The sequence below is a fragment of the Cariama cristata genome, unplaced genomic scaffold (genome assembly GCF_000690535.1).
Source record: "Cariama cristata isolate BGI_N322 unplaced genomic scaffold, ASM69053v1 scaffold14313, whole genome shotgun sequence".
In the NCBI taxonomy this organism is placed as follows: Eukaryota; Metazoa; Chordata; class Aves; order Cariamiformes; family Cariamidae; genus Cariama; species Cariama cristata.
The window spans coordinates 8,869-28,053 of record NW_009609054.1 but is presented as its reverse complement, the minus strand read 5'-3'; the positions used below and the strand labels follow the sequence as shown (position 1 = coordinate 28,053).

General features: G+C 35.4%; 1 protein-coding gene across 1 annotated transcript in view; it reads left to right on the top strand.

Annotated features, from left to right (window-relative positions):
• GPATCH2 (G patch domain containing 2) overlaps window positions 1-19,185 on the top strand; it is an 81,862-nt gene that overhangs the window by 58,975 nt on the left and 3,702 nt on the right. Inside the window, exon 5 of the mRNA XM_009697404.1 lies at window positions 17,376-17,440. Within this exon, the coding sequence (XP_009695706.1) occupies window positions 17,376-17,440 (65 nt within the window). The remainder of the gene's footprint in view (window positions 1-17,375; window positions 17,441-19,185) is intronic.

Below are 19,185 nucleotides of genomic sequence, written 5' to 3'. Positions count from 1 at the left end.
TATTCGCTCTACTACATAATTGTATGTTTATGGAAGGTGTTCTCTGACACTAGTTCTTGAATGTCTCATTTTGTGAATATTGGAAAGGAAGTTGTTTTTACAACTTTTAGTGATTGGGTAGTTATCTGATTATTATCGTGAAAACTTTAAAATTGAGGATTATTTTTTAAAAAAAAAATCAGCTTTCACCCTTTTGATCTTAAGAATGTCCTCATATGACTGCTGACATTTTAGTCTACTTCTAGGATTATATGTTCCAAATTTTGACTGGAATACTTTTTGTTTAATAATCTTTTTTTGTTCATAAGAGATATTACATACTATACTTCTAAAGACATACTTTCAGAAAAAGGAATCTTCCCTTTTAAAAAAAGACACCAAGACACATGTACATGCTTTGCGCACAAACATTCTAATTTCTTCTTTTCTTTACAGTTAGCTGAGTAACATACTACTATGTGAAACAATAAAATTCTCAATATATAAGATCATTGTTAAATTCACAAGTTTTAATCAAGGCCATATTTTGTGGAGGATACAAATCAAAAATAGATTAGAAAAACATTGGGAGACTCTTCAGAAACATTGTGCTTTAATTTATAATGTATAATGTATACATACTGTATAAACTATATAGAGAATCAAGCAATCATGTCTTTCAGCGTTATCTATTGCCATCATTCCCCATGCATTGAGGCTCTCACTATAGCTATTACTATAAAACGTTCCCTAAGTACATAAAGGCTCTAATCGTTAAGATTTTTATTACCAGCCACACATACAGAGCTGCAAATTGCCTTGTTTCAGATTTATTATGTATTACTCTAGAAATTCTATAAAGATCAAAAGAACTGATTACAATGTTGACCTTTGCATTAACTCATCTGAATTTAAATTCAAGTGTTTGATTTGGGAAAATAAGTCCATTTATCATAGGTCTGCCACTGAGGGGATTGTGCAGCCCTGATTGGGAGTGCTGAGACCAAATTTATTTATTGAGCATGGGCTTGAAAATTGTTTGTAGGACAAGAGGAACAAAAGTTTGACCTGCCATTGTGCTTCACCCAGGGAACAATGTGGCAGCTGCCCTTTTCAAATATCTAGCAGTCTCTTCTTGCTGAAGAGCTGAAAGATATTTATAGTTTAAATATACGTAACTAGTTTGAAAATGGAAGCCAATGAGCCTTTTCTCACTGTGAGATAATTAACTGTTAAATATAAATATTACAGTCTAGCAGTACGGAAGAAGACATGAGGTATTCTGGATCTTAACATTTCCTTTTTCAAGTCTTTTTAAAGTTTACTGTCTTGGAAACATAAATATTTATGAGTGTACCTTTTAGAACTGGCTCCTCAGTTAGTAGAAGGATGGTAACTTTATCAATTAATTAATTGTAGCTCATTTAATGTGCATATTTATACCAGCTGAAAGGCTATTCCCTTCAGGAAAGTAAATAAGAGTAAAAGAAATGGGAACTAATAGAGCTGGAAGTAATGTATCTGTACAGAGTCTTTGTGGTAGCTTTCACTTTCTTGTGAAATGCTAAAGGTGGGAGTTTTGTCAAATAAGTGCAACTTAGACTTTAAAATGTTGGAATTGGCAGTCTTATGGGCTTAGTTTGAGCTGTCAATGCGTGAGACACATCATTTACTACTTAAAGGTATTTTCACTCTGGTTTGGAATAAACATGTTATATTTAGTGTAAACTTACGGTAATTAAAGTCAGATAGAATGCAAGTCCTTATCTGTTTGTCAGTTAGTGATAGCAGTACTACAAATAGTGCGCTATGAGGCACAAAGCTGTATGTAAAACAAGACATTTGTCATTTACATGCATGCATTCTTAATCCTAGGTTGGTAAACACAGAAATGGTACAGTGATGATGCACCCAGTGCATTTGTTAATGCTTTATTTGATTTTTAGTTTCCTGTTAAAGAAAACGTGTGTTATACTCAATTATTTAATCAGAAAATGCTTTGGTTGAAACTTTGGTATATTGGGGATGTGTTGATGTCGCAACCATGTTGCCAAACAATTTAATTAAAAGAAGAGACAAGTGGAGATGAAATACCATTTCTGGTATGAAAAGAGGCTTCTACTGGCACATGGGTTGCAACATTTTGGACTAAAGTCGCTTCAGACAGCCAGCAGAAAGGGCAGGTTTCAGAAAATAAAGTTAATATTTGCTCCACCCCTAAAGAAGTAATACAGAAATGTTTAAGACACTTAACAAAGTTCAATGGAGACATTTTTATTTAGGTATCTGAGTGATGTGACTGAGAAATTAAATACTCTTAGTGAGAATGCATTTTTTGTATATTAAGAAAAATCCAGCTTTTAAGATGTGTGTATCATACATTAAGTAAAACTGACATTGCCATTTAGGCTTCCTAGGGCTTCCCATTTTCAAACGTCTTAAAGATTACCCATTCTATTGTTCTGCTACTATGTGGCATCTTTAAAACTTCATGTTTTGAACTCTGCATCTTCACTTCTATGAGCTGAATCTGAGTGATGATTCAATAATAGATGAGGACTGTTTTAATGCATGAAAGAGTGCTAAGTACATCCTGTCCTAATCAGCCTAAAGTTTTATGGATTCTGAAGTCAGCAAACTTTCAAAACAATTGTGAGGGATATTGCCTTCTTTCTGGTGTTTATTCCCATTTTAGACACCTAGTGCTCCATTACAATGAATGGCTGCAGCTTTGGGAGAAATAGTGGGGTTTTTGTTTGGCTTTGCTAGGTCTTTTTAGCCTACCACACATTTTATCTGCACTGTTGTCTGCAGGTTTATGGTTTTGCTGTGTGAAGAGATGTATTCCAAAGTTGGAAGGAAAGAGCTCCGTTGTATTAGGGGTAAGATTTTTCAACTTAAAAGTTGTTAGTCCTTTACTTGATGTGGACTCCTGAGGAACTGTGTAAACTTAAACTTTTAGGAACTCCTTTTCCAGAATTCTATAAAACTGGGAGATGATCAGGAACTAGCACTGACCCTGAGTCTCCAGCTTTTTCACTGAGGTCCCATATTTGTAATATTTTACTTAGTTTCATCAGTCATAATTTGAAACCCTGCCATAGATCTCTCATAGTATTGTTCCTGGCTTAAAAAATAAATATCTTTCAATAGAAACTAGAAGTATAAATAGCCGTTTGTGAGAATGCAAAAAAAGGGTGAATGCTTCTGTGTAGATCACAATCCTAAAGCACATTAGGGAGAAAGTATTTTTCTTTTCACATGAAGGCATTCATTAGTTGACTCTGACGTCAGGTGGAAGGAGAACAGACACTGAAATGTTTGGGTTTAAAAAGTTAGCTCCTTTATTTAAACTGCAGTAATTGCCAAGCATAATATATTTTGAAAAACTGCTATTATAGCTATACCTACAGAGTCAAAACAGAATCCCTTGATCCTCCCACCCCTTTCTCCCCTACCTAGGTCTTGTAAGTTTTAAAATATTAAACCCAGTGGTGTGATGACTAAAACATACACCAGTTGCCTAGAGATGATCTGGAAGTGTGTCGTATTTCTGTGTTCAGGTATCAAGAATTTTTCCTGCTATTCTCTATTTGTATGTTTACCATTTAACTTCTAAAACTAAACCTTGGAGATAGTGTTCTCCGTAAATATTTTTAAATGGCAGAAATTGCACTAATATTTAGATTTAACAAAATACAATTGTACATAATTCTTGAATCAATCCAAAGCACTGTATTGCGTTGTTTGCTTATCTTGCCTTTCACTAGAAATATTTTAGCACATGGTAAACTAAGATCTTATCCAAAGATGAATGAAGTCCATTCAAAGAATTGAAGGGGCGTGGAAAAGTCTCACAATAGGAAAGAAGAATCATTCATCAGGGTGAAATGGTGCTATAATGGTGGATCATACAAAATTATAAGAAATAACTTCAGAAACTTTAAGCTAAGGTACAAATGGAAAGTATGCTCTTGTTAATTTTAGCCACAAAATCTGTCTTAAGTAGTTTGATATGAAAACTTCTGGAGCTGATACGCTTTCACTTTGAACGAATGAAAACCGTAGTTCTTTGCCTCTGTCTTATGATAGAAGTAGGACTTTGATTAGAGCAGAAGCTTCCAAAGCTGATCTCACAGGTCTGCAACTAAAAGCAGGAAATAAAAATTAATTCCTGTAGTGGACTGAAGTCCAAGATATTTCTGAAAAGGTTTCATGGGAATAGGAATTTACCCGCTGCTTTTACCCTGGCATGAGACATTCAAATAAACTGTTTAGCTCTGGAAGGAGCGGAGGTAAATATTTTTAATGGTGTCTTTAAAAGAACCAGGGCATTTCTTTGTGTATCAAGTTAGGCAAATATGACATTTTTCAAGGGTCAGGACACTTTATATTGTTTGAACCTGGTTTAGTTGAGGTTAATGATGAGCTAGGCAAAACTGGAGTAGAGCGAATATGCTTGCATCACTCAATTTCAGATGCAAAAACTTTTTTTTCCTAAAGATTATTGTGTCTGTTGCTAATTAGATTCAAAGAATTCCCCAAGCACCATTTTTTAAAGGCATAGTCATTATTATCTTTTAACAACCTGTTAGTTTTTATTTTACTGTAGATTTCTGTGAAGGTGTGCTTTTCCAAATACTCTTTTTTTTTTTTTAAATGGTGATCTTTACACACAGTACCTTCTGCTTTCATTCTGACTCATTTTTCTCTTCCTTCCTTCCCAAACTAAAATCGAAGATGTATTCCAGTATCCCATAGGAGAATGCTTACTTTTTGTACTTGTAGTTAAAAATACTTACCTTAACTGAAAGGGAAGTTTGCATCTTGGAGACCATCAGATTGCACCACAAATAGTCTCTGAAAACTTCTGGACATGTAGAAATTTTTAGTACCAAGGCTGTCACTCATAAATAGCTGGATGCAATGTATTTCCATGTCAGTACACTCCTCCTTCCATCTCTTTGTCTTGGACATTGTCTTGGTGAGTCAGTCACGTCATGCTCTTATACAAGTTGTAAGATTTTAGAGCAATTTTTTTTTTTATTAGGGAATAAGTTAGCTCTAGATGTTTCCAATACCTTACCTGTATAAATGCAAAATGTCGTTATCTGATTCAAGATCATCTCTGTGACAAAGACCCTCTCTTTGGCTTCTCTTGAATTTTTTTCCTTCCTTAATATCAGGGAAAGTAACTGTGTCACTCCCCAAGGGCAACTTGGAATTCGCTTGGCATTTTGCAAGGAGTTGCTGATAGCCAGAAGCCATAATTCTGTGATGTATGGTCTCTACCCTAAGGAGGGTGGAAAGTCAGTCTTCTCCAGGACCTGGCAAAACATGCTTTAGAGCTTTATGCCTGAAAAATAGTATTGCTCTCTGTGCCCTACAACACGTTAAACACTTGCAACAGAGAGAAAAATGTTCTTTACTTGATCCCCTCTGTGGTCAGGACCCAACAAATCAGTTACTCCTCTTGTCCTTATTTCTACAGTGATGCTTCATAAGCGGAAGATATACTTTTGGTAGGCAAAAGTTACCTGTACATGGTTTTATCAGGCATTTCAGAAGCCCAAGGCAGCTAATGTATTACGTAGGGACCAAAACCTATTCTCATGGATCTAGCCAGAAAAGTAAAATTGATGCCACCAGACACATTAGGGGAAAGTGAATTGTCTTTCCCCTGTGTTAATCCCAGGAACAGAAGAGCGTGTAAATGGGAACAGTCCCCTCATTTCTGTCTTGCAACAGAGTCAGACGCTGAATCAAACGTTTCCCTGCCCTCAGTCACACACATACTTGTCTAGCCAATAATTAGACTCTGTTTCTTGTACATAGTTTTAAATTTTCTAAGAGTAAATTTTTCTGGCATGCTATACACAACTTTCTGACAGAAGCACTGTTTCTAGAAGTTTAACTTGACAGCACAATTCCACCAACTGTTTTAACAAAATAGCATAAAACTACCAAGGAAATCTATGTTGTGTGCCATGAAAAACATTAGACAAAACATAACAATGGTATCTCCTCTTGCTGGAGGAGTGGATAGCAGATACAAGCCGTGTTCTGCTGCTAGAACGCAGGCTTCACCTTCCTTTATGAATTAGCGTTTTGGGATAGCTATCACTTTAATGCATTACAAGTTTAAATTACTGTAAGGAACTATAAGCTCTCTCTTAAGAGCGTACTGTGATATTTTCCATTACGTAGGGCTTGATATCATACAAAGAAAAGCTTGGAGTACTCACTGGTAAGGAGGGATTTGAGAGTAAGATAATACAGTTTAGTCTTCAAATCAAAGTTAATGGTGACTTTGCACAATCCATTCATGAGCATTTGGTAGAATACATCTTTGGTATCTGCGTTATGTTAGAAATTTTGAAATGCAATGCTGCCTTATCCAAGTGTTGATATCTCAGTGTGGGACTGCTGTTAAACCTAACAAGCATGACAGTTTCTTTTAAAATGTATGAGTGGAATTCCCACTTTTGATTTTTTTTTTTCTATTGGAACCTACTTGTTTCCATTTCTTCTATAATAGAAGTCATTAATTATTTACATTTGATATTTGAAGACAAGATGATGGAAAACCTTGAGAATGTCTTGCTAAGAAAAATTATATTTATTGTAATGTATTTTAAAACATATTTTATTTCTACGTCATTTTGCTTAGGAACAAGAAAAAAAAAAGATACCTTAAGCCTGAATTTAGCTTGACCTTAAAAGTGCCGAATGAAAAGTTGATTTCTGAGCTTCCTGCTTGCTTCTCCTGTTCATCTCTACTGGCATTTACAATTTGAAATAATGGTTATAGTTATAACTAGAGAAAGTGGCAAATACAGAAGGATTTCTAAAATATACCAGTCATGTAAGCTTGCAGGGTAAAACATTTATGTGCAGGCAAGCTCGAAATAATGAAAAGTGTCATCCGTGTACAATACTGTGAACAGTGAAACTGGCCAAGTTTGTACCTGAAACTCCCCTAAAGCCTGTTTCCTGCTGCTTCACCACTGGTGTGAGCCCTTCTGGGAGGAATTATGCCTGAAATGAAGAAAAATTCTTTTGTGGGCACTAATTATTTGAATGTTATCTAACCTAAAGGGCAAAAAGTCATATTTTAGCAGTTCAAATGTGTAAATTTCATAAGATCTGTTATTGATCAAACAGTATAAATTTTGAAAGGTATCTTATTCTAAATCTTACCAAAATGTAACATTTTAAACCAAAATTTTGATAGATGAATTATTTTCTTTGTGTGGGGAATTCTTAGATATGCTGCTGTCAGCATTCTCTTGTGCCCAGTCTTCCTATTATCTGATTCTACTGGAAACAGTTTAGGTACTCCCTGGTTTTTGTTGTCCAGGCTGTAATAGCTCATTGGGTGCCCCTTTGAAAAAACAAAAGTTAAGGAGGTTTTCATGCAAACGAAACTTGACAGGTTCAAGACTTTTTAAGACCATGCAGAACTATAGGTGCTGTGATAGGAAGCCATTCTCTGGCTGAGAGGGAGACCAGAGTTATCCTAGCAGATCAGTTCTGCCCACCTCTGTATGGGGTTGTTAATCCTAACCGCTTTCCCAGTCACTGGAAGTGCAGTAGTATGGAAAAGATGGGAGAGAAAGAATGGGACCTCACTGTGCTTCTGTCTGCTACAAACCTTTTTTCAGTGAGATGAGACTAGGCTTCGGTGCAGGCAACGGGGCATTCTCTGTAATTGCAGTGGCTGGCTGTTTGTTTTTCATTTAGTTATAATTTATTAAACTAAAATCCTTTTCTTTTTTGACAATAAAAAGGCATGACTTGCAGTCTGCATTCTACTCATAGTATTTTTCATCTGTTTTCTGATAATAGTCACAATCTAACATTAACGTGTCTATGTTCATGGCTATATAGATTAATGGAACTGATGTCAGCATGTTTAAAATGAGTTTTAATGTATAAGTAAAATGAAAAGACTTTAAAACACATTATTTGGCTCGAAGCTCCATTTATATGGTGTATGTTTCAAGCTAATAATCAGGGCTTACTGTGGGTCAGCGTGTCATATCCCAGTGGTGTCTAGTGAGATGGAGGGTTATCGTATATGTCAGCTAGATAACCCTGTGAACAATTTTGAGCAGTGGAGATAATGGGACTGAATTCTGAAATGAGGTGGAACTCTGAAATGGGGCAGAATTCAGAATGGGAGCTGGAAATATCAGAGTACAGTGTCATATATGAGCACTGTACAGCTGCTTATGAAGGAAATCACCTTTTGGCATCAGTAGTCACTTATGTTTGACAATAATCCTTCTTGATAGGGTGCAATTAAAATGTGGGAGAAGGGCAAATCAGGTACATTTTCCTATGGAAAAGAAAGGTGAAGTAAAGTTACTTTCTTGCTACTGGTGCTATCTTTATTTTTTTGATCTAATCATTTTTTTTATTTGAATACAGATATTGCACAATAATTATTTTTTGCAATGTTTTGGGCAGCTTTTACTCTCCTCTCCAATTTGTGCTGTCCACAATTACTGTGGTTTTTTTAAAAAAATAATTATGGTTTATTCTCATTTTTCTTAAAAATGTAATTTTTATGTACTTTGAGGAAAATGTAGGTCATCTTTGTAGCAATAGATTTGCTGTCATACTTCAGTTTTTTTCATTTTTTATTAGTCTGTATTTTACTGTTTTTAAAAATAAGGAAAAGGCCAAATTTGCACATTTATGAAAAGAATAGTTATGTAATCTCTGCTTTCATACCTTCTCAGATGACTCAACAGGCTTTCTAATTGTGCATTTAAATCAAACCATTGTTATCATAATTGAAGTAATTCAGTCTTCATCCAAAATTTGTAACTTAAGTAAACAAATGATAAACTGCTTGAGTTTTAGGTTTGTTTCCACCTTTAGAGCTAGCACAGTATATCAGCTTTTTGGAAAATTTGTAGCCATTGCTTAAGTGAATTATTTAGCACTGATGAGCGTATTCTTTCTGTTAGCATTTCTTCACACACTTGATAACCACAGTTGTAACTCATAGCAAAAGCTTAGTGACTTCTGTAGCCTTTGGTCAGCCAGTAGAGGCCACTCATAGCTTGCTACTGAAGCTGGGTGGTGATTTGAAAATAAAGGTTTTGTTGTGTGCGTGGATTTTTTTAATCCACTCTGAGCAAGCTTATGCTGCCGTGAAATGTCGTAGTATGACTTGTACCTGCAAACAGTTCTATTATGAGTAATTCTGCTTATATCTGTAAATCCATTTAATATGGACAGTTTTTTGTTTCCTATAAGAAGTCCTGTGGCAGTAGGAATAAAAATCACCTTCAGTAGTATAATTCAAGCAGTCTTAAAGCAAATGCTTTGATGACATGCTTTGTTGTTGGTAGTCTTTACTGTCATTACATTACATTATTTTCATGAAGGAAAAACTATTGCATATTACTTGAGGGGGAAAGAGGGTCTGGTTTCTATGTTTTTCTTGTTTTTCCCAAATGAGGAGCTAAGCTGCAGAAAACAACTTACTGAAGGTCAAAACAGCAAACTGAACCTGCATCTTCCAGGTCAAGGCTAGTATCCTAATCACTGCTCTGCTCCTTCCTCCTGTCTGTATCGCCATGTGGGTAACTTCACTTATTGATGATAGTTTTACAGGTAAAAACATTATTTCAGCATTTTCGATCATTCTTAATTAATGACGATACAGTCCCAGCACTACTGAAATCAAAATCCTTTTGACTTAGTAAAGCTAAGATTTCACCCTAGAATATTATGATGTTTTAGCTGTCTATTTAGATAGCAAACTTAAAGATTTTTTTTTTATATACACAGCATATTACTGCAGCATTTAATGAGTAGTTTTTTGTACTAAGGGAAACTTGGTTTCATTTAAATAAAAATTGTTATGTATTAGCTATTTACAGAGTAATGAAGTAGCAGAATTTTGGCCATTGTTTTGTTGCCATATCTAATACAAATCAGACAGCTGCCCTGAAGATTTTCCCTTTCCTAAAATAACAAAAATTGAAATAGTGGTGCTGTGTGTTGTGTTTATGTGGTACCAAGGATCTTATATTTGCCTTCTAACAAGGAGTTGGTTTAATTTAAAAAGAAATAATAATTCTGGTTTATATTTTCTTCTTGAGACTTATAAATCAGTCCATTTTTTGCGATGGTGTGAGCTGCTGTTGGAGCAATGGTGCCCCATAGTACTATTTCATATCAAACATAAGGAATCTCAAAAGAAACTTTCCTACTGACTTCCTTGCAGATAGGACACTTGCACTTTTCACTTTACCTGATGCTTTCTCCATAGAGTAAAAAAATTTTTTTTTACATTATACACTAGTACTTATTTTCTCTGCTTTAATAGCTCCTTCAGTGTTGTCATATCACATACCTAAAGGCAGTATGTATGCACTAATGTATATTGTTAAAATGCATCATTAAACTTATTCTGCTGCCTATTCTATAGTACGTAAAAGCTTGTCCCTTTGACAAAGATTTAGAACAAAATATGGTCTGTGATATTTTCTGCTGGTGTTACCATTTAAAACAAACAGACAAAAAGCCTTACACCCAGGCCAGTCTCTTTTCAAAAGTCTCTTTTGTTTTAAATTTATAATTATTTAATTTCTAATTCAGGTTTTATCTTAAAAGCAGCAGAGAAAAACTGTGCGATAGCAAAGATTTACAAAGAAATTTCCTGTTTTGCTTTTATACATGAGATTTAAATTTTCCATCTTTCACTGAAGGAGCTGTGTTCAATAGTGGACTTTTCTTTTAATCTGAGATACCATAGTTTTTCTCTTCCAGTTGAAAACCGTATATGAAGAGAGAGAGGTAGTTTGATCTGTTGTGTGAAAAGAAATGTAGAGAACTCTAACAGTGTGTGAAATCACTAGAGAGATTGGGGAGCTGGCACATACTCTTTAACTCCAAGAAACTTACTGGAAACTTACTGATTCTCATTTTATCTAGAGTGTGTAGCTCTTGTTTCCTTTTTTTATTGAGAGAAAACAATAAAACATGTAGAGGGAGAGGCGTGTTTGCTTCAGGATTAAAGTCCACATCTTTTGACCTGTTTTTCTTCAGGTTTTTCTCCTTCCTTACTACTGGCATGTATTTTGCAAGCAGAATGGCAATGATTCATTGATATTTTATTAGTATTTTTTTTGCAACACTGTGTTGGTGAGAGGTCAATTTTAAAGAATTATAACTAGAGTAGCATAGAACTATTCTGCCGGTGAACCGTAGAATTATAGAATGGTTTGGTTGGAAGGGACCTTAAAGACCATGTGATTCCAACACCCCTGCCATGGGCAGGGTCAGCTTCCACTAGACCAGGTTGCTCAAAGCCCCATCCAACCACGTCATCATGAAGACTTTGTAGAGTTTGAGCATTGTTTAAAGGTTACATGGACATTGAAGTATTTATCTGGAATGGTCAGTTTAGGCCCTTCAACAAGAGTGTGCTTGTAGAGGGAACAAAAATATAATGGTAGAGTTAAGCTAGGGTTATGGCAATGATACAATAACGTATACTGTGAAAGCTGTTTTTATTTTCTTAGTTTTCTGTATTGCTCCAAGTCAATGAATTTTTTTTTAAAGATGTATTTTAAACTCAGCTTTGTTTAGTGTAGGTGCTTTCCAATGCTTCTAGTGAAGAAGGGGTATAAAATGAGTGATAATAAATTGATGCTGAAAATAATAAGAAATTGGTCTTAATCAGTGCAATAAAATGTAGAGAATAGATTTTTCTCTATTTCTTCCCATGACATCGTTTGATTTAATTTCCTATAAATTGGCAATTACAGATCTGTGCGTTATGGAAGTGCCATTGTGATACTGTAACTTCCACTGAGAAATCCCGTTGTCCAGGATTTGATTTTAGTTGCATTTTGTCTTGGACAGCAACTTGTTTTGCAGAAAATCCTGCTTGAGAAAATTGGATTTGCTACTGAACTTTTCAAATTGTATTCATCAATATTGTGTTTTTAGGGCAAGATACTTTAAATATGTGAGCCTAGGGAAAAAAAAAGTATCTTTTCTTCTTCTGGAATTTAAAAGATTTGCTTAATATAATTAATTTTTACATGTGTTGATCTGTAGCTGATCATAGCAGTTAATTTATAGAGTGGAAAAAGGGACCTATTCTTTCATTTACAAAAGTGGTTAGCTCATTTGCATAACTACTGTTCAACAAAATTTTGTTGAAATTTTACTGGTTTTGCATACTGTGAATGTGACACACTGATGGCTAAGTTGAGCATTCAAGTCAAATACTTCCATAATTATTTATGTGGATCCTTTAAACACATTATAGAATTATTTAGATTGGAAAAGACCATTGAATCCAACTGTAAACCGAACACTGCCAAGTCCACCAAGTCATAGCAAGGAAATAACATCCTGTAAAAAACAGGCTCCGTAATGTCTTCAGAGCACGTGCTGTGGAGTGTTTGGCATAAAATCCATTTTAAAATACAAAAATATCAAATAAAGTAAACAGTAGTGTTCACGCAACCTAGGACTGTACTGTAGACGTTTTGCTCCCTCACTCAGTGGTTTGACCAGCCGGTCAAAAGAGGTCATTATCCTGCTGTATTCAGCGTTGGTGTGGCCTCGCCTTGAGCACTGTGTGCATTTCTGGACCTCACCATTTAAGAAGGATGTGAAGGTCCTTGAATGCATCCAGAGGAGGGCAACAAAGCTGATGACAGGGCTGGAAGGCATGTCCTCTGAGGAGTGGCTGAGGACTTTGGACTTGTCTAGTTTGGAGAAAAGGAGGCTGAGGGGTGACCCCTTTGCCCTCTACAGCCCCCTGAGGAGAGGACGTGGAAAAGGAGGTGCTGAACTCTTCTGCCTGGGATCCAGTGTCAGAACATGTGGTGAATGGTTCAAAGCTGTGCCAGTGGAGGTTTAGACTGGACATTTGGAAGCATTTCTTTACTGAGAGGGTGGTCAAACACTGGAACAGGCTTCCTTCAGAGGTGGCCGATGCCCCATGCCTGTCAGTGTTTAAGAGGATTCTGGACAATGCCCTTAATAAGATGCTTTAATTTTTGGTCAGCCCTGATTTGGTCAGGCAGTTGGACTAGGTGATCATTGTAGGTCCCTTCCAACTGAAATATTCTATTATATATTATTAACACTTAAAGTTGCTGTGCTCAACATTATTTCTGCAGGATGAAATCCTTATCTTTCTTGTCCTTTTTCTGTTTAATCCCACCATCTTTCCATATATCACTTCTGAAGTTTGTCATATGTAGTATCTCAGGCAGCAGTATACAATGTTGTGTATCTTGAAGCAAAACCCCTTCGTCTTGAATACTTCTCCATTTGACTGTGTCCATTAGTGCAGGTCATAATTTCTCAGGCAAAGCAATCTCTGCAAAACAGAAGGAACACTTTGTCTCTGAGTTGGAGTACCTGTGTTTCAAGGACCCTTTAAACAGTATGCAGCCACCACCTTGTCTTATTCAAGCAATGGTAAAAGGTAGCCAGAAGAAATTAAGAGTTCCAAAGATAACCCTAAACTTTATTCATGTTAAAACAGTTATATCAACTGTAGATTACAGGATCTCTTGTGCAATGTGTTGCTGGAGAGAATTTGCACAGGAGGATGATGAGCAAGAAGGCTCAAAGGTTTCCCTGGTTTCCCTTTACACTCCTACTTATTTTGCTGCTTTATGCAACTAAACCACAGTACAGATTGTAACACACTTGGGCTGTGTGAAGACCCATGATATTTCTTTTGTACTTTTTGAAGATCAGTGTTGTTCCTCATTTTCTAGGACATCATTCCTAGTCATTTGTTACATCTAGTAAGATTTTTAAAAGCTCCTGTTCTTAATTAGAGGAAATAGTTAGAAATGCTTCCACTTTTTATATTGGTCACAGTTACCTAAGTTCCAATATGAGTGTGATTATGTTCGGTTATGGGGTAGTGTGACTTCTAGAAACGTAGACTATTAAGTATACTGCTAAAAAGCTTGAAGGAGCTTATTGGGCATTTCCTAGGCGTTTTAATGTCTCATAGGAAGGAACTTTTGAAGACAGAATTCTGTTCGTGTTGTGTAGGAACTTTAAAGTTCCTGCCATGGCAATTTTTTTCCAAAAGTCTATCCATCAAAAGATTTGAAAAAAATTACTATATTTATATAATTAGCAAAAAGTCTACTGCATTTTTTCCTGTAAAGCATGTGGCAAAAATAGTCTACTGCACTTGTTGGACATTATCAAAATGTGCTTTTTCAGATTGCACTTAACTTGCCCATGGCTCAGGTGTGTGTTACAAAAAAAGAGAAGGCACCCATTCCCTCACTTTTTCAGAGGGAACAGTAATGTAAAGACATCAGACATAAGCCAGGAGAATTTGATGAGAAGGAAGACAAGCCCACTTCAGTTGCAGTGTCTTTTCTCAGATGGCTCAGTTCTGGTCACCTTGACCGCTGTGGCTAAGAACCATCAAGGACCATTGCCGTCAGTGCTAACTACAGTATCAACTCTACGATATTGTGTACTCACAGCTAATTTAGCATACAAGTGTTAAAAACTAACGCTCTTGTGTATATAAGGAGGATGTTTGATAGTGTGTAAGAACTGATGATTACCAAGAAGTGTTCTTAATGAATCACCCCATAGTTTAAAGTTTAAAATAGGCCTGATCTGTCAGTCTTCTAAACACTCCTATCACAGCAATTCTGATTCCCTGATATACATGTGTGCACTCAGACATGCACGCTCAGATACATTCAATTGCAAAAAAAAAAAAAAAAAAATAGTTGAGCAGACCTTCAATGCTGTTTGTTCTTAACTAGTTTTCATAGTTACCCAATGGAAAACTAGTACTTACTTGACTCTCAGTTTCTTCTTGTGCACTGGGATTTCATCACCTAAAACAATTCTAGATAACTATGCGGTTTTTTGCATGAATAAAGAATCTGAACAGTTAAGAGGGTATTTTTTTGGATTTTCTTGTCCTCTGATCTGCTGCAACTTTCTGGAGCAATTGGCGTTCTCTTCTGTGGAGATTCAACACATCTTTGGAGTAGATTTTTCTAACAGTGAGTTAGCAGATGAAGATGGACAATAGGTTTTGGTTTGGCTTTTTACACCATAGATATGTTTTGCAAATAGGTATTCATTTACATTAACGTATTGTGAATCTTATAGTAATCAGCATTCAGTTTTATGCAAAGATCTGTATGTATGCATAAGAGTTTAGTTTTATAAATATTCTGTGGCTGCTTGGTAACTGAAGCTATCTGCAGTGTGCAAGAGGAACCCGAGCAGTGTACTTTGTGATCAGTTGTAACTGTATTCCAAGCAAGTTCATATTCTCATATAAATTAATGCAAAAACATACTTCTGTGGTTTATATATTATTTTAAAACTGGCAATTTATCAAGTGATTTTTCTTGAAATTTCCATGCTTATTAAATTTTAGATTATGTATTTTGGCTAAGCTGGAAACTTAAACTTGTTTCTGTAAGTAGGACTGCAAGTAAACAACCAATTTTAGTCCAGAAAATAGCTTTTGCTTCTGTCAACATGTTGTTTATTTTCTCCCTGAGATAAAAAGTTCAGTTTTCTGATATTTGTACCAAGATAAAGTCTGTAAACAAGATTAATATAGTGTGGAAAAGGTTGTCAGCAGCCCTGGCAAAGGAAATAAGTTGCCTGTACACAGAACATACTGTAAACTGAATAAAAGTGTCAGGTCCACCATGAGATAATGTGATCATGAACCTCTAACAAAGCATGACATAGGCACAGTCGGCTTTTCTTATAGCCACAGTGTAGAAAATGGATTACTATATTCCAGGGATACCCACTGGAATAGCGTGAAAACCTTATTTTGAGATTAATACAGGATGTAACTCTCGAGAGCTGAGCTACATGTTTACCTATAGTGTTAAAGTAACAGTTTAGTTATTAATCTTAAAGTTTGGAAATTACGTATTCAAATACTTGTTCATATTTCTAGGTCTGTCTTTGTGAATTGACATTTCTCACTCTTATTATTAGGTGAACTACGACATTGAAAAAGTAACATTTGGTCACTGTTGTATTATTATGTGGCTATGTAAAGCCTCCATAAGTCTAGTAAAACAGTAAATGCCAAATGCAGGTAAAGCAGTAGGTTCTGTTCTCCCATGTAGTTGCCATGATTTCCTGTATTAGGGATTTAGATGTTTGCATAGATTTTTCTGCAGGAAGGTATTACCAGTTCTTTTCAGTCACCATCAACCAGAAAACTGACAACACTTTAGGGTTTCTCAATTTTGCCTGAAGTGATATCATTATTCAGGTCAACAAAACAGATTTTGGTCAAACACTTTAACCTCATGGAGCTCTCAAATTATTCAGTGAGTGTTCTTTTAAAGTTTTCCAGACTTGGAGCTCCAACTGCTATGGCTTTTCTCTATCATGACACCAGATGAATAGGGGTATTTTTCCTTAAAAATTGATCATATTGTTCATTTAATAGTGAGCTGGTTTTATCTGTGAATCTTCTGCTTATGCAGCCTGGGCCATATAAATGTATTGTCATTGAGTTTTTGTGGTCTCCTTGCAAAACTGGCAGAACATCTGACTTCATCCCCACCTCTGATCATCTCCTGACTATAAAACTGTCTCCAAGCAACTGAAAATTTGTTCATGCATTCTTTCCAACAGGAATAGTTTGCTTTCTGCTCTGATTCTTCAAGCATGAGTTTCTTATACTCTTGTGCTTTTACCTATCTACATCTGCAGACAAATAAGCAGATTTTAAAAATAAAAATAAAGCTATTTGAATGCATTTTTGTGCAATACCAGAATATCATCATCCGCAAAAGTCTGCGTGTCCTATCATGCATCCTTAAGATCATTCTTAAGTTGAGCATGTTATGTATTTTTGGTTCCAGTGTATATATAAAGCACTAGACAAGGACTATATTACAGTGTGGTGAAAATTATTTTATCTATGCTTTATATCCCACATCAACTTGAATTTCAAAAGCTTTGTGTTGGGATACAAAGGTTGGGAGAGTTTTGTAATAAATTTATTGCTGTATTATGCATAAATAAGGTTAGTATATTGAATATGATTTTCAAAACATCTAACTTCCATTTTTCGGAGATAAAGTGCTTCATGGACTTATCAAAAGTAACTTAGGCCCCTGACATATGTAAATGTCTGATGTCTGACATCCAATCAGAATTACATATAAAGGGTTTTGGTAAATCTTGTATAGCACTATCTGCACTCAGACTTTACTCAAAGATTGCAGATACTGCTAATTGCATTTACTGTATCCAGTGTACTGTCTTGTATTTAGTATTTGTGATATGTTTTCTTGATAAACAATCACTGTGTGCATATGCTGCCCCATTATTCAAAGACTTTTTTTTTTATACTTTTTTTCGATTAGATAACTCCAGGACCAGGTGGTAGCAGGAAAACAGTTCATTTGTCCCAGGATTCTCTTCACCATGAGTGAGTATCAGTGATGGGAGTTACAACTTTTCATTGTTGTTTGCTTTACAGTAGTACTTCTATCCCAAAGCCACATTTTATAGCTGCACAAACATGATAAGAGAGCATCAGCTCAGTTACGTAATGGTCTTTATTAAATAATAATATTTATAACCTTTTATAATTAATTTTATGTTTTTTAAGGAAATGTGAAGTTCAGTGCTTTGTAAATGTATTTTCATTAACTTCTTCAGTATATGCTTTCCTAAAATGCAACACTTTTTAAGGCTAGGTACCAAATACAGGTTGTTGAAACAGACCTGCTTTATTTTTCTGCAAACGGAAATGCAGAAATGCCAAGCTTGAATATATGAAAATAAACCAGCATCACATCTTTGAGTCTTAAACATGATGTATCATGTGAGGAAGAACGTTATAATATATTCCACAAAAAGACATTGAATTAATTGTTTACACACATGTAAATAGGGAATGTCACTGACTTCATTTAGTTACCGCAGTGTGCCATTACTGTAAACTCTCATTCTGTTCAGCTGACAACATTTAGCAGCATTATTTCTTGGTTATCTCTTTTGAATAGTTAGAATAAGATAAAATTTTCCTATATTTTCCAAATCAGAAATGTAAAACACAGACGCACATGATTTGGAGGTAATATATTTGGGGATATATTTATATGTTCTAACTGCTACTAGATATAGCATCCACAGCTTAAAACAAAGCTTGTCAAAGGATATATACTATGAACATGATATCCTTGGTACCAGCTGTTTTATGCCACTAATCCACTTCTGTTGCACCCCATGACTTGCTAATGTGTGTGTTAACTTAGAGGTTGTGATTTCATAAGTTATTTTTACCCTAAAGTAATTCAACTGATATTTTATGGATTTTACTTTTGTTTATTTTATTAAAAAAAACCAAGAAAAAAAAATGTAATTAGGTGAATGGACAAAATCAAAAAATCAGTGTGATGTGAGTATCACTTTCTCATTACAAGAGGTCTTATTCTTTATGAAGGGTTTTTAATGTCTAAGTATGGGACACATTCAAATTACTTCGATATATTTTTGCAATAGAAATATTTTTTACTAATAATTTAGTTTGTAATCCAGTGATTTGCCCCAAACCAGCAGATTCTATGTGGAGAAGGATACCCCAGTTTGCTGCTCCTCCTTGAGCGTTTGCTGTTGACACTGGTCAGAGACAAGACACTCATCTATGTGGAATTTAGATATAACCCATTATATTTCTTCTCTTCATCAGCTTCTGGATGTTTGTGACCTTATTTCTTGGGTCACTCACAAATGCGATGGCTTTTCTTTTCATCCCCTCCCAACATCAAAGTTGTATGTGCATGAAATAAATCTCCCTGTTTTCCTGTGACTTTGAACTATTTGGTGCAGTTGATGAACGTTTCATGTCCAAAATATATAAATGTCTACCTTATCTGACGTTATGATTTTAACTTTATTGCTGTCATTCTTTTTTCATTTCCGACTTCTTCTCCTTAATCACCTTAAAAGTGGAAAAAGGAGTAAGCAGTCTACAGGGTTTGGTTTTGTATACAAGAATGAGAGGGCTGACTGCTCATAAGCAAACTCACAAAAAGTGATTGACAATAAGCCACAAAACTTTCGGATTTGTGACTTTAAAAAAAGAGTAATTTAGACCAGAGAATTCCGTGGGATCTGCTGCTTCTCACTATATTAATTAAAGTGAAAATTTTAGTGTCATTATTTGGC